Source organism: Taudactylus pleione, unplaced genomic scaffold (assembly GCF_031769625.1).
Source record: "Taudactylus pleione unplaced genomic scaffold, aTauple2 ptg000305l, whole genome shotgun sequence".
Classification (NCBI taxonomy): Eukaryota; Metazoa; Chordata; class Amphibia; order Anura; family Myobatrachidae; genus Taudactylus; species Taudactylus pleione.
In genome coordinates, this window is record NW_028284706.1 from 2,476,324 (window position 1) to 2,502,570 (window position 26,247).

Here is a 26,247-nt window from a genome sequence, read left to right on the forward strand (position 1 = left end):
TTAGGCACTAGGGGGAAGGGGTTTGGGGTGAGGTTAGGTTTAGGCCCCGGGGAAGGAGGGAGGATTAGAGAGAGAAGGGTTAAGATACCTACCAACAGATGTCAATATCCTAACTCATTGGGATTTTAACAGCAGGGATCCTGAGTGCCGGCATCCCATACCAACCCTCCTCAAACACTATAAAACTACAATCAGGAAACTAACTTACATTGACATTTTGAAATTCCACATTAGACACAGATTCATATAGGTGATCCTGCTACATGGTGTGGTTTTTACTAACTGGCGGTGGCCATGGTAACGTATATTGGGTTGGTGTCACATGGGCAGTGAATACAGCAAACACAGTTTTCATTTTAAAGCTGAGAGCAAAAATAAGACAACCAAACAGAATAAACTGCTCCAAATAAAAAATCTGATGTTTAGTTGTACTTTTAGGGTAAAAAATACTATACCTGTTGTCCATACTGCATACTCATTGCCCCTTGAGGTCGCCCCTGCATGGTTATTGGGTATCTCTGAGGAGACTGTGAAGTATAAGGCTGCACAGGGTACCCAGAATGTCCTTGCTGAGGGCCTGGCTGCTGGCTGTATGGATTATTGGAGCCATACGGTTGGGGTCTCATTTTCCCCATTTGATCCATGGGACTGGTAGGCTATGAAGAGAAGACAAACCATGATCATTTTCAGACCTACCATGAACTTGAACACAGCTAAATAAACTGCCACAGTTTCTAATCTTGTATAAGCCTACCCCCTACCAAAGCATGCTCCACAGAGACCAACAGATAGAACTGCATCTTATTTTGCCACAACACAACTAACAATCTTTCCTCAGCAGTTTATTCTTTGTAGCAGTCAAGCATTCAGCTTTAACCCCTTCACCGTGAAGTCACATTTTATGCTCTGCTTTCTAAGAAACTGCTGTGAGGTACTTAGTCGGCTACTGCAGCATACTGTAGCAGAGGCTTATGTAGGCACTGTTGGAGGGTGACTACATGCATGGCCCGTGTTCCCACAGTAATTAACCTGCTTATTACTTCTGGGACTACTCGGATGAAGACTGGCAGTAACTGCTATTTATAACTGGAAGGGCAAACAGCCGAAGTGTAACAGGTCCCAGCTGTACACCCATCTGAAGTGCAGCCAAAAGCCGACTGCCTGGTGTTGAGAGCTGGCAGGCATTGAATGACAGGATCTGTGCTCCTGGTACATGAAGTAGGGGGGCCCTATTACTAAAACTATGACATATGCCCTCATTAACTAACCACCCCTCACTAAATATATACATAGTATTGTTTTTTTTCACATCCACAAATATCCAGGGCAACTGGCTTTGGTGCTCCCAACTGTAACCTCTGCTGTGGTACAGGTACATAATATAAATTAAAGGGGGCAATCAGAGCTATGAGTCAGGCACAGTTTTAATTCTAACATAGTTAAAGGTTGGCGTTTCAGTTATAAATGATCGATCTTGAGACAGCCATCAAAGCACCAAATCAGCAAACAAATCAGTCAAAGTTTTGGGGGTCTATAGATTTCAATCTTCCCAAAAAAGGCATTTACAAACCTGGTACAGTCATTGTTAACTGTGCTAAGCTTTTTCATTTTGAAGGCAAATCAAATCTATCAGGACTTGCACTTTTAACATCAGATAAGTTGGAGAATGTGTGTGAAAATTACAAGTCCAGTCTGTTCAAACTTACCGATCTAATCGCAGACTTTCAGTAATACACTTCCAACCTCCGCAACTACCAGCAGAATCAGATTGAACAAGCATTTAAAATGCCACTGGTCCTGCCAATAGTTGGGACGTTAACTCGAAAGCCGCGAAGGATGCTTTTGACCTGCGTTATTCTGACAAGTACTGCCTGTGGAGTACCAAGTCAGTTTTCCTTCGTTTCAATCTTACCAATCTATAATATGATAATGTGTGTCTGTAGCAGAGCTCTGTGCCATTATGAGGCATGTAACCATCACATGCAGTGTACAGATGTGGTTTGTCCATGCACAGAGCTCTGCTACAGACACTTTCTCCGTGGTGGGCAGGAGTGACGTCAGCACCTATCTGAAAGAAGCATGCAAAGGTGCCACGGTTGTTACAGGTCATCGTAAAGGCATGTAACAATCATGGCATTCCCCTTCCCACAAACACTACTATCTAAAGAGTATAAACATTGAAACTGTCTTCTGTAGGATAGTTTATTTTTTTATTGTGTTAGTTTACATGTATTGTGTGCAGTTCAATCACATACACACTCATAGCCCCATCTATACATTTTGGACTGAGCAGCTCAAACCACCATTCAAATGCAGTTTCCTGTTAGTTAATAATATTGAGATTCCTATAGAATTTATTGCATAATAGACTCCTATTAGAACCTATTTGACTGTACATAGGTCTGTAACCTTTTGTTTCGAAGTGCTTCGATTACATTACCTATATTGTACATAACATGTCTGCTGCAGGTGTGCAAGTACCCATATTGCTAGATATACAGGATGTAATGTTTAGTAAGATGAGTTGCAGGAAATAAAAGCACATTTCCACCAAAAAAAAAAAAAAAAAACTGTAGCACAGTGGTTAGTATTGTTGCCTCATAGTAACGGGGCAATTGGTGGTATGAGTAATATGTGGCGAATATATACATTGGCCTCTATTCAATTCAGCACGATGCTGAATAGCCCCAGGAGGGAGCTCCTGGAACTATTCAATTCGCCATGCTGTTTGGTCCAATTAAAGGATTTATTTTCGCACTCTCGAGGTTGCGGCTATATTCCCGATTGGCGCAGCGCTATACAGCTTGGCGGCCGGCACTTTAGACGGAAAATGCTGTTTCTCATGACTAAACACTCATGTTACGTCGCAAGAACAGGCATTCTCCGACTTAACTGGCAACTGTCGGACCAAACAGCACAGTGAATTGATTTAGCCCCGGGAGCTCCCTCCCAGGCTACTCAATTCACCACTCTGACTTGAATCGAGCCCATAGACTATGTATTCCATTAGTGTTCACTCTAGCTCCGGCGGCAGGCAGGGCACTGGAGCTAGAAAAGGGGCGTGGCCATTGGAAAAGGGGGCGTGTCTAAGACACATCGCCTTTTCGTCACTCTTGGGGGCGTGCCCGACACTTAGACACGCCGGGCAGCTCCCAAGAGCTGCAGACAGAGAGAATAGGGTCACCGCATATTTCCCCACCCACGGGACGCTGCGACCTGTGGGTGAAGACGGCACCCGCAGGCTGTGAGGGCAGGGTGCTTTTTGCCCTCCTTCTGGAGGGCAGGGTGCTTTTTGCCCTCCAGGAGGGCAGGGCGCAGCGCTAAAACAGCCTAGCGGCAACGCTATTCCATTTTGGAATGTGCAGCTCAAACCAAATGCAATTTCCTGTTCATTAACTTGAGATTACTCCCCATTAAAGTCAATTACTTATTGGTCTAGTAGTGTTTCCCAAACTAATTCCTCAGGGAGCACTAACAGTACACAGTTACCATTTTCCCTAGTTGGTGCACAGGTGTTATTACTGGCCGACACATTATAAAAGACCCACAGGTGAAGCTAATTATTTCACTTGTGATTTTGTGAGAACTGGAAACCACGCACTGTTGGTGCTCCCTGAGGAATGAGTTTTGGAAACACTGATGTAGTACAAATGAGAAAAGTCCTAAGTCTGATTGGATGCTATGGGACAGTGCACATTTACACCTTATTCATAAACAAGCCCAATTATACTCTTATGTACAAATAAACCTAAAATCTTTAAACAGGGATTGTATTATTGAGCCTAGAATTCTCTGCAGTACCAGGATCATTAATTGGAGCAGGCCTCTTCTGTTTCCCACTGAACGCTAGGAAAGGTAGGCAGCATCAGAGCAATAGGGATTAATAGATAACAGCCAACAAAAGTCTCATCTCCTGCAGAACAAACAGCAATTTTATTCAGTTATCAAATGTCACTATCAAAGTGCAGAAATGGAGAATAGAAAATAAAATACATAAGTAACTAGCCTTCATATGCTTAGTTCTACATGGCAGGATGTTCTAGAGAAAATATATTTAGCCATAACATTAAGGGAGAAATTCAATTCAGTATAAATATTAGTTAAGCTCCCGGTTACGAGTGCCCAGAGCTATTCAAGTGCTGGTTGCCGTTAGTGCAGATTTCTGCCCACATTTTATGCGAATGCGAGCAGAAATTCGCTAGCGACTAATTTACAGCATGGGCAATTGAATAGCCCCAGGAGCTTAAACTTGTGCTGAACTGATTTTCCCCTTCTATCCACTGACAGGTGAAGTTAACCACTTAACTGACGATTTTTTTCCCCCAAAAACCATGCCAAAATCGTTGTTTTTTTGTTATTGAGTGAATTAGATGAGGAACATCCATTTTAACTTATGCAAAATGGTTTCATAAAAAAAATATATATTTTTTTTAACAAATAAAATATTGGAACCATCGGAACATCGGAAACATTGCGAATGGACAAAGATTATCTCTATGTTCTTTTAATTGTGCCCTTCACATCTGAATCTCTCTCCTATTACAGTGCATTGCAAAAGTATTCAACCCCCTTTGAATTTTTCATGTTTTGTTGCCTCACAACCTGGAATTAAAATGGTTTGAAGGTGTGCATCATTTCATTCACAGAACATGTCTACAACTGAAGTTGTGGTTTGTTTTTTTAATTGTGAATCAAACATTTAGGACAACAGAAAACTTCAGCGTGCTTAACTATTCACCCCCCTAAAGTCAGTACTTTGTCAAGCCACCTTTTGCGGAAATTACAGCTGCGAGTCGCTTTGGATAAGTCTCTATAAGCTTGCCACATCCTGCCCCTGGGATTTCTGACCATTCCTCAAGGCAAAAAACTGCTCCAGCTCCTTCATGTTGGATGGTTTCCGCTTGTGAACAGCAATCTTCAAGTCTGACCACAGATTCTCAATTGGATTGAGATCTGGGCTTTGACTAGGCCATTCCAACACATTTAGAGATTTCCCCTTAAACCACTCGAGTGTATGCTTCGGGTCATTGTCCTGCTGGAAGGTGAACCTCCGTCCCAGTCTCAAAGCATGGGCAGACTGAAACAGGTTTTGCTCAAGAATATCCCTGTATCAGCCCCATCCATCATTCCCTCGACTCGAATCAGTTTCCCAGTCCCTGCTACTGAAAAACATCCACACAGCATGATGCTGCCACCACGTTTCACTGTGGGGATGGTGTTCTTGGGGTGATGGCATGTGTTGGGTTTGCGCCAGACATAGCGTTTTCCTCGGTGGCCGAAAAGTTAAATTTTATTCTCATCTGACCAGAGCACCTTCCTTCATACATTTGGAGAGTCACCCACATGCCTTTTGGCAAACTCAAATCGTGTCTTATTTTTATCACTAAGTAATGCATTTTTTTTCTGGCCACTCTTCCATAAAGCCCAGCTCTATGGAGTGTACGGCTTATTGTGGTCATATGCACATATACACCAGTCTCTGCTGTGGAACTCTGCAGCTCCTTCAGGGTTACCTTTGGTCTCTGTGCTGCCTCTCTGATTAATGCCCTCCTTGCCCGGTCTTAGTTCTGGTGGGCAGCCCTCTCTTAGCAGGTTTGTTGTGGTACCATGTTCTTTCTATTTGAAAATTATGGATTTGATGGTGCTCCAGGGGATCAAAGATTTAGATTTTTTTTTTTTATAACCCAACCCAGAATTGTACTTCTCAACAACTTTGTCCCTGACTTGCTTGGAGAACTCCTTGGTCTTCATGGTGTGATGCCTCTTGCTTAGTGGTGTTGCAGCCTCTAGGGCCTTTCAGAAAAGGTGTGTTTATATTGACAGATCATGTGACACTTGGATTTCACACAGGTGGACTTCATTTCACTAATTATGTGAGTTCTGAAGGTAAGTGGTTGCACCAGAACTTTTGAGGGGCTTCATAGCAAAGGGGGTGATTACATATGCACATGCCAATTTACTGAACTGTAAAATATATAAAAATAGATTATATATATATATATATATATATATATATATATATATATATATATATATATATATATATATATATATATATATATATATATATATATATATATATATATAATCTGACAGATTGTCCGGCACTCAGAAATATATAACGCAACTTGCCTGGGTGCACATGCAAAAAAGGTGATGCATACAGTGGGAACGGCAGGCACTCAGCAGGACCAACAAACTTCACAATAATAGAGCCAGACGGAGCCGGTATCTGAGTCAACGTTTCAGCAGTCACGCTGCTTTTATCAAGACATGTCTTGATAAAAGCAGCGTGACTGCTGAAACGTTGACTCAGATACCGGCTCCGTCTGGCTCTATTATTGTGAAGTTTGTTGGTCCTGCTGAGTGCCTGCCGTTCTGTGTGTGTGTGTGTGTGTGTGTGTGTGTGTGTGTGTGTGTGTGTGTGTGTGTGTGTGTGTGTGTGTGTGTGTGTATATATATACACACACACACACTTTTCTCATTTCACTTCACCAAGTTAGACTATTTTGTGCGGATCCATCACATAAAATTCAGATTAAAAAGAAAAACAAATATACGAGTTGTAATGTAACAAAAAAGGCAAAAAGCCAAGGGGGTTGAATATTTTTGCAAGGCACTGTATGTCGATGGTTGGCCCTAAGGCCGGGAACACACTGGAGCAATGTTGTTCAGATTTGGGCAAACTGATATGCGCGCTCCCACGCAACGTCGTCAAGTTTGATGTGCTGCACATCAAACCAGATATGGCATGCGGCACCATGCATGCTAATGAAGGATGGAAGAGAACGTTCCAACCTTCATTAACCACTACAGCACGCACCGTTAATCATGCGATGTCCAGGCGCGATTGCAGATCACACAAGTGTGTACCACTTAAGGGAAAACCCTTCCACTTGGGTCTTAACTATGCCTGGTGTATGCCCATTATAAAACTTACATTAAGATCTATAAACAGATTACAATATTACACACTTTGGGGTGATTCAATTCAGCGTGATGCCGAATAGCCCCGCGAAGGAGTTCCCGGAGCTATTCAATTGACCACACTGTTAAGTCTGACTAGAACCACTGAAGTCTCTGACTAAAGTGCCGGCCAATAGGCTGTTAGAGCTACAATAAACCAGAAAAAAAGCATTGCGGATGGCAGATTTATGCTCGTACCTCAAGAGGGTGAGAGTAGAAATAGTGTAGTCAGACTTAATAGCGAGGTCAATTGAATAGCTTAGAGAACTCCTTCCCTGGGATATTCAACATCGCGCTGAATTGCATCACCCCCTATAAGTACCCTCTTGTGGAGGAATTCCGGCTTGTAGCTATTAGGTTATGTGCCCAGGGCTATTAAATTACAGCCTGAAGGCTGCACTTAACAGATTTTTGTTTGCACCCTCCTGAGGTGAAAAACAGAAGTTAACTGTGGTTTTCGAATCTTATCGCGGCTGGCCACAAGCTTTTAACTCATAGCTCCAGGCGCTTAGCCCAGAAGCTATGGGTTACTGTGCATTAGCTATGGAGCTTAACCCTAAGTCCCACCCGGGTGCCCAAAACCTAACCCTCCCCCCCACAGATGTCCGCTCGCGGCGCCCGGCATCCCTACAATCGGGATGCCGGGCGCCGGTCTCCCAGCATTGGAAAAAATTACAGGCGTCTAGATTTAGAGGCCTGTCATTTAACCCTCGCCGGGATAAAGCAATCGGGAAGCAGGTTGTCTGGCTTACGTCAGCCAGTTTGCCGATTGAATACCCTCCTGCTAGGTGACCTGAAAATCGTGACCTGTGTGTTGTCCTGAGGACAGTTTGGCACTTCAAGTAAATTATACTATATTTCAGTGGTTCTCAAAGTAAATTTTAATATAATGTTCGCACGCTGATAGCCCGATAAAAGGATTTCTTCTCGCACCCTCCTGCGGGTGCGTGCAGAAATCCAACTAAAGTGTCGGCCGCGAGGCTGTTTGCCGGCCTAGCGCAGTGCCAAGAGCCTCGTGGCCGGCACATTAGTCTGAGAATGTCGGTTCTCGTAAATAAACACCTAGGTTAAGTAGCAAGAACCGGCATTCTCAGATTTAAAAATTGGTATAGTTGGACTTAACAGCACACTGAATTGAATAGCTCCAGGGACCCCTTCCCGGCGCTACCAACAGCACGTTTAATTGTGCATTTATCTGCAAATTATGGTAGCCTGATTCTACACGCACCTCCATATGCTGTAAACAGATTAAGCCTTCTGCGAATTAATGCATATAGCCGTCAGAAGCTGTTCTGGTGCCTTCTACACTTCTGAAACCTTGGATTTCTGGGGTCAGATTCAGTTCTGAAATATGGAGGTAAAATGCAATGTTCTGTGTGAACATGATACTCTACTTCAAGCCTATTAAAAAAATGGGATTTTGGTACCTACCGGTAAATCCTTTTCTCTGATTCCACAGGGGACACTGGAGGTGCTTACGCTGGGGTATAGAGGCGTGGATAACTGGAGCCGGCACTTTAATTTAGAAGTGTGAAGCTCCTCCCCCTCTATGCCCAATCAGCCCTCAGTTTAGAAAATGAAAGACCGAGAGGAGATGGAGAACAAGCTGAGTAATAAAAAAGGAGAGAAGAACACACAAATAACTGAATCATACAACATATGGAACAAGCCGAACAGGCAGGCAAAGAGCGCAGAGGTGGGCGTCCAGTGTCCCCTGTGGAATCAGAGAAAAGTATTTACCGGTAGGTACCAAAATCCCATTTTCTCTTTCATCCACTAGAGGACACTGGAGGTGCTTACACTGGGGACGTCCCAAAGTTTTCCCAATGGGCGGGAGCGCTCTGCAGTGCCTGCAGAACTAGACGGCCAAAACGGTATGCCAAAGCAGCAAACGTACCAAATTTGTAAAACTAGATGAAAGTGAGAACTGAAGACCAAATGGCCGCATGGCACAATTGTGACGTGGAGGCTCCTCTACCGGCAGCCCATGACTCACCCACAGAACGTGTGGAATGAGCCAAAATGGACGAAGGAGGCCCACGGTCGGCACTAACATAAGGCTGATGAATAGTCAGCCAAATGAAACATGCCAAACTCTGCTTAGACGCTGGCCAACCCCTCCGAACAACAAAGAGGACAAAAAAGAGACTCAGACTACGAAGGGATGCTGTCCGGGCAACATGGATATGGTTAGGACTTTCCGCATCTAAGGTAGAACCACCACCAGAGTCCTTCACCGTCGCCTGTACCACAAGAGGCTGATCGAAATGAAAAGCCGACACAACCCTGGGAAGGAAGGCGGTACCGTCCGGAGTTCCGCCCTAGATGGCTATAAGACAAAGCACCAAAATCTGAAAATTTACGAGCCGAAGCGAGAGTCAGGAGGAGGACATTCTTTCAAGACTGGTGCTTAAGATCAACTTCCTCCAAAAGGTTCAAACATGGGCGACTAAAGAAACAGAAGCACCAAATTTTGATCCCAGGGAGCTATTGGAGGTACAAAAAGGGGGCTGCACATGCAAGACCCCTAGAAGAAACATCTGCACCTCAGGATTGACGGCCAATTTCCCTTGAAAGAAAATGTAAAAGGGCACCAACCTGCACCTTTAAAGGTTCCCAGACGAAGGCCAGAATCCAGACCTGTCCGAAGGAAAAGCAGAACCGAGACAAACGAAAAGTCCTAGACGGAAGACACAGAGTGGAACACCATTTGAGATATAAGCACGCCAGAAGCGATGATAATACACAGCTGAAACTGGCTTTCTGGCGCGTATCATGGTAGGAATAACCGCGTCTGAGATGCCTCTGCATCTTAGGATATCGGTTTTAAGAGGCACCCCGCGAAACGCAGTTGTGCTAAGTTGGAGTGTATGAAAAAGGGCCCTGCTGTAGAAGATCCGGGCGCAGAGGAAGGGGCCACGGATCATTCGACAATAGGAACCGAAGGTCCGACAACCAACTTCTCCGAAGCCAGATCGAAGCCACGAGAACAACAGAGGCTGTCTCTTGTTTATCCTTTGTAGAAGACGAGGAAGCGGAATAGAAGGAAAAAAGGTAAACAAAGTTGTAGATCCACGGACTTGTCAGAGCGTCTACTGCTTCCGCATCTGGAGTTGTGGACACGTATACCGGGAGCTGACAATTCAGTCGTGACGCCATGAAGTCCACCTGAGGACCTCCCCATCGACGTATCAGCGCGATGGATGAAGCCTCCATTCCCTGGGATGGACATCCTGTCGATTTAGGTAATCTGCTTCCCAGTTGTTCACACCCGGAATGAATACCGCCGACAGGATTACTGACTGGTTCTCGGCCCACCGGAGGATCTGAGTTACTTCTCACATAGCCATGCGACTGAGTTCCCCCTAGGCGATTGATGTAAGCGACGGCCGTCGCGTTGTCGGCCTCAACTCTTACCGGACGAGCCTGTAGAAACTATTCTCTATCAGAACATTGTAAATCGCTCTGAGTTCCAACACATTTATGGGCCACGTCTGTTCTAGAGGAGACCATCTACCCTGAAAGTGGAAATTGAGGACTACTGCTTGCCATCCTCGGAGGCAGGCATCAGTGTTATGATGATCCAGTCTCCCACTCCGAATTTCCCGCTAAAAAATTTGGTGGATTGCGTCCACCAGAGAAGGGCCACTCTGGTAACCGGCTCGGACGGAGCTGTCGATGTAGAAGCAGATGAGACCCTGACCTGAAAAACCCTGGAGTGGGACCGGCCGAACTTCAGCGCCTCAAAAAGGCAGCTACTAAGAGACGCAGACAAAGAAGCATTGACACCTTCCTTGTTCTGAGGACCAGCTGAACTAACAGGATATCCCTGGCCTTGTTTGTTGGAAGAAAAATCCTCTGTGATTCCGTATCAAATATCATGCCCAGAAATAGAAGTTTCTGGTACGGATTGAGATTTGACTTCTTGAAGTTGATTATCCAACCGTGTTGGGTTAGCGTGTGATAGGTCAGTAAGGCATATCTAATAGAAGAGATACCGATGGAGCCTTGAGCAACAGATCGTCCAAATAAGGGATTATGCAGGGAGCTGAGGATAACCCGAACGGCCATGATCTTAATATGGCAAAATACAGAAAAGCCTGGTGTGGTTCCCAAATGGGAACAAGGAGATAAGCATCCTTGATATCCAGGGATAATAGGAACTCCCCTGGTTTTAAGCTCACGATGTTCACTCCTGATGACCGAAGGAGAGCGATCATGACTGACATGAGTTTGGACAATACATCTTCAGATACAGGTTTAAAGACTTAAGGCTTAGTATGGGTCTGACCGAACCGTCCGGTTTGAGCACTACAAACAGGTTTGAGTAAAAAACCCCAAACCTCGCTAATGCTCCGGAACCGGAACTAGCACAGATGACACCAATAGAGACCTGAGAGCCTCCTGTAGAATTCGTAGTGGAGAACAGAGTTGGAGGGAGGGGCTTCGAAGTCTATTTGGTACTGTGTTTGAAGAGGTCTGGTTCCAAACTTGTTGAATTCTTGCAAGCAGGCTCCCACCGCAGGAGACCCCAGGTGGGACAGAAGACAGTCATGCCACCTGTTGCTCAACTGGTTTAGGCTCTGGTCTACGTGCAACCGTGTGAGGACGACCTTTACCTCTGCCGCCTCTGGTTGAGTGGGAACTTTCTGGCTCTACCACGAAAGGAATGAGGCGCTTGAAAGGAATGAAATGAATGTCCAGTATAAGGTCTTCTGGGATCCTGAAATAGCAGACGCAGATATGCGAGCACTAATCTGACTGGTCAGCCCAGAAAACCACAGCCTTGTTAACCCAGGCGGTAACAAGGGTAGGTCTAAGTTGAGCTCCCGCTGCGGTATATATAGATCTTAGTGTTGTTTCCAACCTATGATCCGAAGGGTCCTTTAAAACAGTAGCTCCCGACACCGGAAGTGCCGTTTACTTAGAGAGACGGGAAACAGTTACATCTATAGGAGGAGGTGTTTCCCACTTCTCCATCATGGATGATGGGAAAAAAAAAAGCTAGATGGAAACCTACGTGAAATTTGGAACCGCTTATCCGGCTGCATTGCTCAACAGATGCTGTCTTGTAAGTACCGCACATCGAGGAATTCTTCGACTGACTCTTCTGACTGGAGAACAGGCGTTAAAAAGTCACAAAAGCGTACTCTTTTTTTTTTTTTTGGTAGGAAGTGAAGGGTGCAGGCACCGCTGCACCCCTTACCTGACCCAGGTGTCTGGAGATTTCTTTAACCCAGCTATCCAGGGAGTTTAAGACCTGCGCGCCTCAGCCAACTTTGCTAAGTCTGACATAACTCCTACCACGTCAGTGGCCCATGGCGGTGTAGAAGAGTTAGTAATCACCATCTGTGGATCAGTTGTTAGCATCACATAACGTAGAGCACCTGGTATTCCCAGGCAGTCTCCCATCCAAGTACTAACCAGGCCTGACCCTGCTTAGCTTCCGAGATCTGACGAGATCAGACGTGTTCATGGTGGTATGGCCGTAGGCTGGACCCCGTGGCATGTGGCTTGGTCTGTTTGTTGTTACACTTAGAACAGACAAACAGCTTTTGAGAAGCCTTGGTTCTGTTGGACATGGTACACACAGTCACCCAGAGAAACACAGCATAAAACAGAAAAGACACAGACGAGATAAAAAACAAGGCGGCTGTGGGACACAGAGGAGGAGAAACCCCCCTCCCACAGATCAGACTCCCCTGCACTTACACCCCAGTTACTTACAGCCTCTCTACCAGGATGTAATCAGGAGATGTACTTGTCCTGCAGCAGAGGAGTCCAGCCTTCTGTGTCTCTTACACTGCAATCTTCTTGTAATGGAGATGCAGTATGTATGAGAGGACAGCAGCCCCGCTGTTATACAGCCATTGCCGCGTAGAGGAGAGAGACCCGCGCTGCCTTTAAGCTCCGCCCATTCTTTATGCCCTAAAGGGCTATACAAGGTGTCTGGTCAGTAACCTCCCCCCCGCGTGCCTCACCGCATGTACACCAGGCCACTTAATCAGCGGGTAGAGGGAGAGCCAGGTGCCGCGCTGTAGTGCTCAGTCAGCAGCCCCGCGCCTCCTGTAATAGCAGGAGGAGGAAGAGCCGGGTGCCGCGCTGTAGCGCTCAAGTCAGCAGCCCCGCGCGGAGATAAGGAGACTCTGCTTAGCAGCCCCGCGTGCAGTGTAAGAGCGGGTTTCAGCGTCTTAACAGCGGGACGCACCTAGTCAGCAAAGCAGGGAGCCGTCTGCATTAGCTGCCCAGCACACTAAGAATTGTAATAACGCTGGGCAGCGGCGGGGCTAGGAGCCGGGGGATGCGCAGGTGGTTACTCACCGCGTGGTCCCCGATGGAGTCTCTCTGCAGTGTTTTCAGCACTTCTCTCTACCTTGTTGAGAATGTGCTGTGGCGGCAAGGAGCTGTCAGTGCTTTTAGTATAAGCACTGTGCACTCCTTCCTGCCTTCTATAAGGACAGGGCGCCAGGTACCCGGACCCCACCTTTAGAGAGGTGGCGAAGGGTACCTAAAAGTGTCAAAAGATGTAAAAATAAAGAAAACCTAAATAAATAAAATGTGTTGCTGGAGCACAGAAAATTGTGACCAGCTCCATGAGGCACATTTTCTAAACTGAGGGCTGATGGGGCATAGAGGGGGAGGAGCTTCACACTTCTAAATTAATTAAAGTGCCGGCTCCAGTTATCCATGCCTCTATACCCCAGCGTAAGCACCTCCAGTGTCCCCTAGTGGATGAAAGAGAAAGTAAAGCGTTACCTGCCCTATCCACAACAGAGAGCATGGGATTCTCCCCCATCTCTCAGACGCTGTCCTGATTATCTTATTAGCATTCCCGCTGGGCTGTTTTGAAATTGCTTAACTTCTTGCCGGGTGCTGTCCCCACCCGCGAGACGCAGTGTCCCGTGGGCGGGAAAAATAGCGGTAAAGCGATCATAGCCGGTGAATAGATGCTGGGCGCATGTGCCCAGCATCTATTCACAGAGACAGGCGAACTTGGGGGCAGCCCAACATGTCCGTATGTGCCAGGCACGCCCTCATATCCTAACTGAGGAACAATCGAACTGATCCAATGGGCACCCAAAAAACAATTGAATTTCCCGCCAATGTCTTCACTTTCAAAAACACAACAGTATCACAAGTATAACCCCGCATACTTAAATATAGTGCAATACTAAATAGGAGAACATACACACACTAATAATCAGCATCAAAGGAGAGTGTTGCAGCGCTGTACCTTGATGTAAAATGATATAATACTATCAGTCTTAATCATACAAAACAAATGGTATATATATGTCAGAATAGAAAAACTGCAAGTAGCTGGTGCCAAGTGTAAATGCCTGTATTCGGGCTTAATGGGTATTATAAATAATCATGGAAGTAGATTACATAACCTGAAAGATGGCTATTAGCAATAAAGTTATAAAACAGTGGGAAATAAAATTAAATTAATTTATTCAGTATGCGCTAAACCAGAGTAAGCCAGAAAAGATGCACTTGTAGGATAATCAATTTGTCAATAAATGTAACTCAGATTGGTGAATGATGCATCAGTTAGGAGTGAAAAAAGTAAAAAACAGGGGGAATATGTCCATAAGCGGCGTCCCGCTAAGGTGATGTCTATTTGGGATGGATGAAACAGATGCCCGGGGTGGTCTTCTTTGGGACAAAGAGTACGGTCGCTGTTTATGGGGAGAGGTTGCCTGGCTCCAGCACGTGAAAACCAAGCGGCGCAGGTGCCGAATGGTGCCTGAATGAACAGGCTACCTCCGGCAAGCCGCATAATAATAATCAGCATACATCACTGAGCAAGCTACTCTCTTAAGGCATAAAAAGATGTTGAAAAACAGTGCCAAGAGTAAATAGCAGTGTGTACCATGTCACCAACAAGCTTACCATAGAACTTCATTTAATTTTAACAAGAGTGGTCAAACACTGCAGGGAACGTCAAAACTGAAGCAAAAATGTGTCAGCAAGAAGGCATATACAATTAAAAAAAAATATGTAATGTACATTTGTATTGACTTATATAGATATAGCAGTCTTTAGGTTAATTTTAATTACTTTAATAACCATTTCATATGGTGTCACAGTGATATTTGCATCCTTCAGTGCGGTCATGGGTTCTATAACAAATATGGCATATGTTCTGCTAATGTTTGCATGGATTTCATATGGGTTCTCTGCTTCCTCCTACAAAAACAGGCTTCTGATAAAAATGGACCACGGTGTGGGTGGCTTGGATCTTAGCCAAAGCTCCAATGGGGAAGGCACTAGTGAATGCTTGCAGAGACTAACGCTGTGTACACACTGGCATATATATTGGCTAGTCCAGAGGCTCCCAAACCCGGTCTAGCTCAACCATGGATATCTCCAAAACCTAGACTGTTGACGAGCCTTGAGGACCGCGTTTGGGAACCTCTGGGCTTTTCAATTGTTTGGCCAATAAATCGTATGCCCGTCAGCCAGTGGGTACCAGTGATATGTCTGAAAGATGTTGTGCAAACATATTGTGCTGCACAGCCCATGACAGATAAAGCTGTCCATCTTTCTGTGTATACGGTGATCAGCCGCCCACCCATACACTTTCAGTGGATGCTGCATTGCGACCCCCGGCCAGCAGGACCCACGGAGAGATGGTTGTTCAGTGTGTATTAACCACCATCACCTGCAGATCACTCGATCTGCAGATATATCGGTTAGGTGTGTACCCAGTTGTTGCCATCTTGGGTGTGCTTAATTGCGGATCTGTGTAGAGTTCTTTTGGGAGAAAGATGCTGTATAAATATCGAACATACTGGGAAATAACAGACTTTGCATCCATTAAAACATATAAGGGCAGAAGAGCGAAAAGGATACAGGCAAACTGCAATCAGAGAAAGTAGTGGACTTTCCAATTAAACACATTGGGCTCACTTCAATAGAACGCAAATTAAATAGCGCCGGGAGGGAGCTCCCGGAGCTATTCCAATCAGCAAGCTGTTAGGTCGGAAAATGGCCGTTCTCCCACCCCTCGAGCCTTAAACAGGGTGTTTAAACAGGCATTCCCTGACTAAACTGCCTGGCGTGTTGCTGTTTCCGCCGTGCTAAGAGCAGAAAACAGCATCGCGCCTGTACTTTTGTCAGATTTCTGCTCGCACCCCTGGTGGGGGTACGAGAAGAAATCCTTAACAGCGTGCTGAATTGGATAGCTCCAGGAGCTCCCTCCCAGCACTATTTAATTTGTGCTTAATTGAATCGAGCCCATTGACTTTATGAAGGTTTGGAATTGTCTACTTTTTCATATGTTAATATTTTAAATGTACGAGATCATCCGTATAAGACAAATTTAAGAAATTATTAGCTCATTGTGTGCTTTTAATTAAATATTAGAATAATAAAATATTAGTACGCCTTATAAAACTAAGTAGGACAATGTTGTTTTGGTAATTTATACAGCCTGCTAGATGTTTGTGATCTGTTTAAATAGGGACTCCCCAAAAGGTCTGAATTAGACTTTTTATATGTCCGAATGTACATATGTTTTTTCATTACATTTATTAAAGACTGGGCTATTGCCCGCCATCAACTAATAGAAACTGGCCATAATAGAATATATAGTTGACCCATCATATTTAATGTTTATAGAGCATCTCGTTAGAGGTATAGTAGACAGACTCTTTACTGTGACATGATCAGACTATGTTTCTGTGGTTCTTGGACTCCCCTAACTAGGCACGGATGGTGTAACGGTTAGCATTACTGCATCACAGCACTAAGGTTGTGGGTTCAATTCCTACCAAGGCCCTGTGTGGAGTTTGTATATTCTCACTGTGCTTGCATGGTTTCCTCCCACAAACCAAATATATGCTGGTAGGTTAATGGCTCCTGACAAAAAACAACACCCTAGAGAGTGTGTGTGTGTGTGTGTGTGTGTGTGTGTGTGTGTGTGTGTGTGTGTGTGTGTGTGTGGTAGGGAATATAGATTGTAAGATCCACTGGGGCAGAGACTGATGTGGATGGGCAAATATTCTATTCTGTAAAGCTCTGTGGAATATGTGTGCACTATATAAATAACCGATATAAAATATAAGAGACAGATTCTTGACTTGCATATGCTGTGGGTGGTGTCTTTCACAGCCACTTGCTTTTCATTGTTTCATAAAAGCACAGTGATCCAGTATTTCATAGGTCCATGCCACACCATTTTGCTATAAATATCTCCCAGGATAAGATCATTTACATCTACCTGAGGAAGTCTATCTTTTAGATGAAACGCAACAATTTCCAACTAATTGGACACTACATTTTTATTCTCCAGAACGTGAGGTAAGGGTACTTAAGGTGTACCTTTTGAACGAATCAACTGAGAATTTATGAGAAACACTCTTGACAAATTAATTTGTCATTTGTTTGATGCATGTATATCAGAGTTGGAAAAAAAACAAGTTTTTTCCATCCCTGGTTAGAAAGAATTAAAAAACATGGCAAATCAAGGTTTCTAATATATTAATAATGTGAAACATTGCTACGTAATATGCAAGAATCATTTTTTTTATCTTTAAAACAGGAATGTAAAAAAAATTGGTGTAAACAGGGCTCTCGTTTAAAAAAAAATTCCAACCCTTATTTGTGCATTTAATGCAAGTTTACTACTACAGGTTGAGTCTCCCATATCCAAATATTCCGAAATACGGAATATTTTTAGCATGATGGAGATAGTGAAACCTTTGATAGTTCAATGTACACACTTTGTTTAAGGCACAAAATTATTAAAGTATAAAATTTCCTATAGTCTGTGTGTATAAGGTGTATACAACACAAATGAATTTCATGTATGTACACAAACTGTTTGAGCCACAAAATTATTGAAAATATTGTATAAAAATAACTTCAAGCCGTGTATACAGAACATAAATGCATTCTGTGTTTAGATTTGGGCCCTATTCCTAAGACATTTCAATATGGTATGCAAATATTCCAAAATAAGGAATATTCCAATATCCAAAATACCCTTGGTCCCAAGCATTTTGGATAGGGGAGACTCAACCTGTATTATACTAAACTATATAGTTGCCTTTGCAGTTTTATGTTCCTACCAAGTTGTAATGAAAGGTCACCCATAAATTGAGAACCAAGGAGGACCAATCATGATAAAGTGGTCCAACACCGGTCACTTGACTATTTCACTTTTTTTTTTTTTTTTTACATTTTTGTCAGTTATCACCCCTTTATACGAAAGGTTCAAAACCACAAATACTTTTCTTTTACTCGCTTCCTTTTAGAAATTGCAGCCATCTTTAAATCAAGAGTGATTTTCAGTTTTGCAGGAGTTTGCACAAATCGCTCAGGACTGGGAGGGTGGTAGAGTCCAAGGGGGGGAATTCAATTTTTTGGGAAGAGTCTAATTAGACCAATTCAATTGTCTGCCGCAGCTAATGGGCGTCTATCTGACATATTCTTCTCACAGCCTCCTTCGGTGTGAGAAGAAAAAAAAAAAAAAAGGAAGAAGAAGGTGTGTGCAAAGTCTGTAGACCAAGAGCTTAAACTAGGACTTTAGACATCCAAACCAGGAGTTTAGGGCAAAAACTGTTCTCCTCTACATTTGGGCTACATTTTTGGACACACATTGATCACCTTGTCACACTTCATGCATGAAGAAAGGGGCTCAATCAGAACACTGTAAAATTATGACTTTTCGGGGTGCACCTATCTCAGGAGTCAGTTGTGTGTAGGAGGTACACAACAGTAATGTTGCAGTATAAAAAAAAAAAAAAAAGAGTCTGGATATGTGATCAACTTTCTTTGGGGACAATTCAATTTAGTGCAATTTTGAATAGCGCCTGGAATGCATTCACTGAGTTTTTCAATCAGCCGCACTGTTAACCTGCTACTAGGGGATGTCAGCTCACACCCTCCTGAAGTGCAAGCAGAAATCTGGCTAAACTAGTGCCACGACACTGGTCTTCAGCTTAGTGAGTGCGCTAACAGCATTGAGGCCAGCACTTAAGTAGGAGAATGCAGGTTATCATGACTAAACACCTGGCTTTCATTCCAGGTGCTATTCAACATTGCACTGAATTGAATCACCAAAGTGGAGGTGTTGAAAAATATGATTGTTAAATTTAACCTATTTTAGGCCTAAATATTTCTGATTGGCAGAAATGTAGACATTGGCTCAAGGCAAGATCTATAGGTTACTAAACCACTGAAAATGGAAAAAGTTTTATACTAAAGTGGACCAAACAAAACCATATTGTACCTAGCCATCTGTAATCAAATTACTACCCTAATCCAGTGATTCCCAAACTGGGTGCCCTAGGGACCTTGCAGGGGTGCCACAGGTTGGTGGTCCAGGACTGTTTCAAAGTATTTATGGTCAATGTGATAAACAAAACCAGTGCTAGTGGCTGCCAATCATAATATATGTGGACAAACAGAAGCGCAACCCTGTCTACCACCATATAACTGAACCTAAACATGACAGGTAAGCACAATTTACTTAATTTAATAAGTTTTTCTGAATTTCTCAATGAGAAACTTTTGGCCTAAGAGTGCCGTGAAAAAAATACGGATACTCTACGGCAGAGGTCCTCAAACTCGGTCCTCAGGGCCCCACACAGTTCACGTTTTACAGTTCATCCAGCAGGTACACGGGTGTATTTGTTACTCGCTGACATTTTAAAAGTTCCACAGGTGAAGCTAATTACTTCACTTGTGATTCTGTGGAGACACCTGGAAAACATGCAGTGTTTGGGGTGCTGAGGACAGAGTTTGAGAACCTGTGCTCTAAGGTGTAGTGTTTCAGGAAACTTTGGGAACCTCTGCCCTAATCCTTAGTGTTTAATCTGTTAAAAATACCTAGCTTTTTATCTATACTAATAAAAACATTATATCGGTCTGTTCCAAGTTGGCGCAAACACTACCAAACAGATTTTCCTAAAACTGCATCATTTTGTAGTGGAAACTCCTAGAAATAACCTGCACTTTGCTTCATCTCGATCTGTCAAATTAAAATTGAGCAACAACAAAATTGGCATGCGGCCAGTAAAGGGTGGGGGTAGAGGTGCTTTGTGCACCGCATTCACTTGAATAGAATAAGCTACACAGATAGTCTATGCACAGAGTAGTCAGTGTCATTGGTGCAAGTGGTGGGTAAAGGCTGTTGCCACCAGCCTGACTGCTGGTTACGTGGGCCACTCCTGCGACAGGACCCCCATGCAAGGAAATACAACTAAAACCTCAAAAAAAAAAAAATTTGTTGGCAAGAAATTTCATCATGGACAAATCAGCGGGCAACAGCTAGTTGCAATTAAAAAAATTTAATTAATTTCAAGAAATTTTTTTTTGTTAAGATTATGAAAATTGAAAAAAAAAAGAAGAAAAAAAAATGTATTTAACTTTAGGTTCAGTGTCAAACTTTAAAATTTCACAGTAGCTTTAGTATCATATAGACCTTGACTTTTTCAGTCACTAAGAAGTGAGGCAAGGTAATCATTGTGAGACCAAAAATGTAGATCCAAGACCAATGGATTTTGTCCCAATGCTCTACAGCCTCCCAGTACAGAGATATTTGCATGTGCGTACATGCCTACAAACACGAAAATCTCTTCGCCATGATTGAAATTTGGCTGCCATTTCTAAAAGGATGAGCGCAAAAGAAAAATATTTTTTGTTTTGATCTATTCGCATAAAGGGGTGATAGACAAAAAGATTTTTATTTTATTTTTTTAAAATAAGGTCAAGCAACATGAAAATTCAAAATTAGACTGCTTTAGATGGATTGAGCTATGACCAAGCGTTAAATCAGATAATCCTGTTTTACTTAGTATGCGGCTATTTGGTACTTTTCTATTTAAATAGAATTGGTTTATAAAGAATACACAGTAAGATGTTCATTTTGACAACCAGGACACATTTGCTAGAGTCTTACTACAGTGAACATGTACTGGAGTCATTCCATGTCAGTTTAACCTGGTGTGTCCACCACACCTCAGATTTTTATAAAATGTTTTAGATGAAGGGATGTCAAACTATTTCTGCCAAATATCTCGACTGACCGGTAGTTTAATTGAAAAATCAATATTTCGGAAACCATTTACTAATCAGTTTATTTGAAGTACCACAGTTTATTAAGGAACCACCACAAAATTTGGACCCCTAAGGTATTTTTCCTCCCGAAATCAAAAATTCAAAACCAAAAAAATGACTTTATTTGCCTTACGTTTTGAATTATAGCAAAATTCAACATTTTGGAACAGAATTAAAAAAACGCAAGGCTAAATCAACATTAGATATCCCAATTTTTTTTCTTAGAAGCTTAACAAAAAAGGTATACATTACTAACACAAAAAAAAAAAAAAAACACACACCAGCATGGTACTCTTGCATAGTGAAAAATAAATAATAAATTTGACGTTCGATTACTGTAGTACTGCATACATCATTTACACAAGAAGCCATGAAATTTAAAAACAAAGATAACTGAAGTGGAGTCAACAATAAAATTTTCCCCTTGTTTGGAACCTGTTGCAACAGTCTAAGTTTCCTTAAGGTGTCAGCAGACAGTGTATATTGCCTTCCAGTACTTCCTTGGATAGTAGGTACTTCCGTTACACAAAGGACGTGATTAAAAGGAACAAAACTTCTCTTGAAGGCCAGAATAACACATTTGCTGATTGGTTTGGTGCTAGAATTAATATTTTTATTACTTCTTGTCGTGGCGCCTCTCCACACTTTTCATATATGGGGTGATTCTAGTGATGTGCTTGGAAGAGAATTGTGGAGATGTATTATAGCGGCACGTATTGTTCCTATAACACTTCCCGCTTTGCAACTTTACCGAGGCAAAGCAGGAAGCACGAACAATGAGATGTATTAACAGCTCATTGGAGGAGTGTTAATTCCCCCCTTCAGCAATCCCCGCAGCGCTTGGCTGATGCGCTGTGACTCAGTCCTGGCCAGCTCAACTGAGCATGCGTGGGATTTTGCAAGCATCGTGAGATCCCGCGTGCAGCCCTGGAGCCGGCAGCCCCCGCAGCAGGGACAGTGATGCCCCTGCTGTGGGGATAGGACATCGCCAAGCTGCAGCCGTCGATATTGATAGCTGCAGCTGACGGGATGGTCAGGCAAACTGACCGTTCATTCATAGCCCTGCCTATCGAGCCTGCTATCTTGTAGATAGAGCAGATAATGACAGGGGGGCATTGCGCCCCTTTCAATTACCACCCAAACCCCCAATTTTACATGGGGTAGAAGCTGCATCAGCGCACATAACGTCTACCCAAATTTTTGAGTAAGCTTCTATTGAATGGCTTTACTTGCCTGCTCTTTATTTCTTTAAGCGTATGCCCTGTCTTCTCTTTACCAGATGCAATTTCACTGGTGTACAACCAAGGCTTGTAATACTTTAATTTAGCTCATCTGTTTCTGCAGGTTCAGTTCAACTCGTCACCAGGGATTCAACTTCTTCTGTTGGCAGATCTGTTTGTTCTATACAGTGAGAGTTGAATTCTGCATTTTGGGCAAAGATTCTGTCCTGGCTTAGTAGCAGCATGTAGTTGACATATTGGCCGCGATTCAATTTAAAGCGATGAATAGCCCCAGAAGGAGCTCCCGGAGATATTCAGTTCAGTACTATGTTTGGTCCGACTAAAGAATTTCTTCTCGCACCCCCTGGAGAAATCTGACAAAAGCGCCGGCTTAGCGCAGTGCTAACAGCCTCGCTGCAGGCACTTTAGTAAGACTTAACGGCGCGCTGATTTGAATAGCCCCGGGAGCTCCTTCCTGAGGCTATTCAGCATTGCGCCGAATTGAATTCCGCCCATTATTTCTCATCCTGAAATATTAACGCTGGCACCAAAACAATGTGTTATCTTGACCTTCAAGAGATATTTATTCACGTCCTCTGTATGATGGAAGTGTGCCTACTATCCAAGGAAGTAGTATTTTTTTTCTCCACTATGAAACAGCGTACCATGCTGATTTTTATTGTGGTAGTAATGTAAACCTCTGTTTAACACCTAAAAAAAAAAAATATGGGATCCAATTTTGATTTAACCTTGCGTTTTTGTTCCAAATTCTTGAATTTGTGCTGCAATTCAAAACGTAAGGCAGATAAAGTAATTTTGTTTAGATTTGGGAGGAAAAAAGTTATCTAGGGGTCCAAATTTCATGGTGATCCCTTAATAAAACACTTGTGATACTTCAAATAAACTGAATAAATAAGCCGCAATTAGCCGTAAAAATAGTATAATTAATTGTAAAAATTAGAGTTATGGTGACAACTTACCTTTGTTAACGCTCTTTCTTCGAAGTCCATAGGGAGACCTTGGGGTGTAGTGATGGGAACCAAATCCGGGTACCACGCAGTTAAAGCTTTCAGCTCCCAGGCTGCATTGGATCCCCTCTCCCTATACCGCGCCCTCAAGCCAGAGGCACCCCAGTTTGTAAGTAGCCAAAGGCCGGAGCAGGAAAGAGGAAGACGACTGGAACACTCAAGAATCACACTCAGAAGGATACGGGAAACCGGTGACCAGTAACATAGCCCATTTGAAGCCAAGTGCGTCAGACCGGGTGCCCTGTGGACTTCGAAGAAAGAGTTAACAAAAAGGTAAGTTCTTACCATAACTCATTTTCTTCTTCAGGGTCAATAGGCTCCACAGGGTGGGGAAGCTCCTGCGCTGAGAGGAGAATCTAGCGCCCAAAATAAAGGTATCAAATGCATAGAATCTTAGAAAGGTCTGGGTGAAAGACCACGTGGCCACCTTACAAAGCTGAACAGCTGAGGCGCTGGAGGGCCTGAAGAACTACCGCCAACTCCCAAGGAGTCACAGAGGTAACAAAGGGAGTTTGAATCTGGAGAACACCCTGGAAAAAGGTGCGAATCCAGGATAGGAGCTATCCTTCATTGGAACCACACTGACAGTGCAGAGACATTTACTATCAACTAGGTCACGCGTAGGCAGAGGTCCAATCCAGCTAAAAAGGAATGCAAATATTCTGGAAATACAAAACACCAGAGGGTCGTAATCCAGAGAGCTACACCACTGGAAATAAGTATTCCACACTCTGTGGTATTATCCTGGCTGAGGCAGGTTACGTGCTCGAAGCATTGTGCTGCCGACTGAGCTAGAGAATCCCCTGGACCTTAGGATGGATGTCGGAATACAGATGACCGAAGTCCAGGTAAAAGGCAAGGACCCTGAGATAACAGGTCCGGACGCTGAGGTAGCAGGAACGGAGTGTCGATGGACAGACTCCAAAGGTCTGAGTACCAATGACATCTGGGCCAAGCTGGAGCCACCAGGACCGTGCAGGGATACAGGAAGAAATAGATACGCAAACTGGAAGGTCCACTTCACTGACAGTGAACACCAAGCTTGCTTCGGCATCTCTTGTTCTGGACCAGGACACTGGCATGATTGACGAAAGGCCATGAGTTGAAACACCTCTTGGTGAAGACACCATTCCCCTGGGATGCACGTCGTGACGGCTGAAGAAGTCCGTTTCCCAATTGAAAATTCCTGGAATGAACACTGCCGAAATGGCCGGGAGGTGACACTGCGCCCATGTCAGAATGCGGGACACTTCTGCCATTGCTGCCCGACTTGATGGTTGATGTAAGCCACTGTGGTGGCGTTGTCGGACTGAATCTGCACGGGCTTGCCATGAAGAATGTGTTGCCATCATTGAGGGCCCTGTATAATGCCTGAAGTTCCAATATGTTGATTGGAAGAATTGCTTTGACTGCAGTCCAATGGCCCTGAAAGGATTGAGGGCCGGTCACTGCGTCCCAGCCCCGGAGACTGGCATCCGTTGTTAGGATTACCCAGTCCAGGATCCAAAAGGGGCTACAATTGATTATGTGAGATGTCTGTAGCCACCAAAATAGAGACCGATGCACCTCTGGCTATAGCATCATCGTCTGATCTTTGCTCATCCATGCAGGCTGCAGTGGCCTTCTTCACTCCGGGTCACGGTGCCACATGTCACCCCCTGAAGTGGCCCCTCCTACTCTTTTTATAGCCTTTGGACGGGGCATCAATTACTCAATCAGAAGCCCAGGGGATTGGCTGTAGCGGAGCGCGTCCCCGGCGACCCACCCATTCTTGAAAAGTGAGTCCCTGGTCCTCAATAACTGGTAAAATACATGCTATAGCGCGTATTTGTGTTCACTGATGTAAGCCAATTTTGTGGCATTGTCGTACTGAACCTGTACAGGTTGTCTGGCGTCCGTTGTTAGGATTACCCAGTCCGGAACCCTTGTTTAGATGAGATGTCTGTAGCCACCAAGATAGAGACAGACGCTCCTCTGGAGAGAGCGCCATCGTCGAAGCTTTGATCTGATGGTGGTAACCCGTTCCACCTGGAGAGGATCAGCCTTTGCAAAGGACCTGGAATGGAACTGAGCATATTCCACCATGTCGAGGGTGGACACTATGGATCCCAGAACTTGCATTGTTGAGTGGATCGACACTCGGCGACTGTGGAGACATATGCACACTCGTAGTTGAAGTGTGGATATCTTGTCTGATGTCAGAAAGATTCTCTGATCCTGAGAATCCAGCAGGGCTCCCAGATGAATCATACTGTGAGGGTTTCAGGGAGGACTTTTTCAAGTTGATTAACCATCAATGCTTGTACAGGAAAGCAATGGTTAACTGCAGATGGCAGTGAAGCACTTTTGGGGATCCTGCTAGGAGCAGGAGGTCATCCAGACATGGTAACAGTCGGACACCCTGACCATGTAGGTGGGAGCCATGAGAAGCATAATTTTGGTAAACACCCGTGGAGCTGTGGATAGTCCAAAGGGCAGTGTCTGAAATTGGAAGTGTTGCTGTATAGCAAACTGGAGATATCGCTGATGTGAGAGCGCTATAGGTACCTGAGGTAAGAGTCCTGAATATCCAGAGATACCATGAAGTCCCCAGGCTCCATAGATAGGATGATTGAGCGTAGGGTTTCCAGCCTGAACCAGAGTACCCTGAGGAATTTGTTCAAAGATTTGAGGTTGAGGATAGGCCGATGAGACCCATTTGGCTTCTGAACTAGAAAGAGTAGAATAATCAGTCCCTCACCGAGTTAGTGAGATTGGCACAATTCCCTCTGCTTGCAGCAAGGACTGTATTGTAAGGCCTTATTCAGGTCTGAAGTAGGGTCCGTTTAGAAAAACTGGTGGGGAGGCAGTTTGAGAAATGAGAGGGCGTACCCGTGAGACCACTTTTCTTACTAAAACATCTGTGGCAGTTTGACACTAGCACTGGGCGAACTGAAGAAGTCGGCCTCCCACTCTGGGGTATC

General features: G+C 44.0%; 1 protein-coding gene and 1 pseudogene across 3 annotated transcripts in view; both read right to left on the bottom strand.

Annotated features, from left to right (window-relative positions):
- Window positions 1-26,247, bottom strand: part of ARID1A (AT-rich interaction domain 1A) — a 69,220-nt gene that overhangs the window by 13,908 nt on the left and 29,065 nt on the right. For all 3 annotated transcript variants that reach the window (XM_088442076.1, XM_088442074.1, XM_088442075.1), the window contains exon 2: window positions 456-656. In XM_088442076.1, the coding sequence (XP_088298202.1) occupies window positions 456-656 (201 nt within the window). The remainder of the gene's footprint in view (window positions 1-455; window positions 657-26,247) is intronic.
- On the bottom strand, window positions 12,342-12,460 carry LOC148511519 (5S ribosomal RNA; annotated as a pseudogene).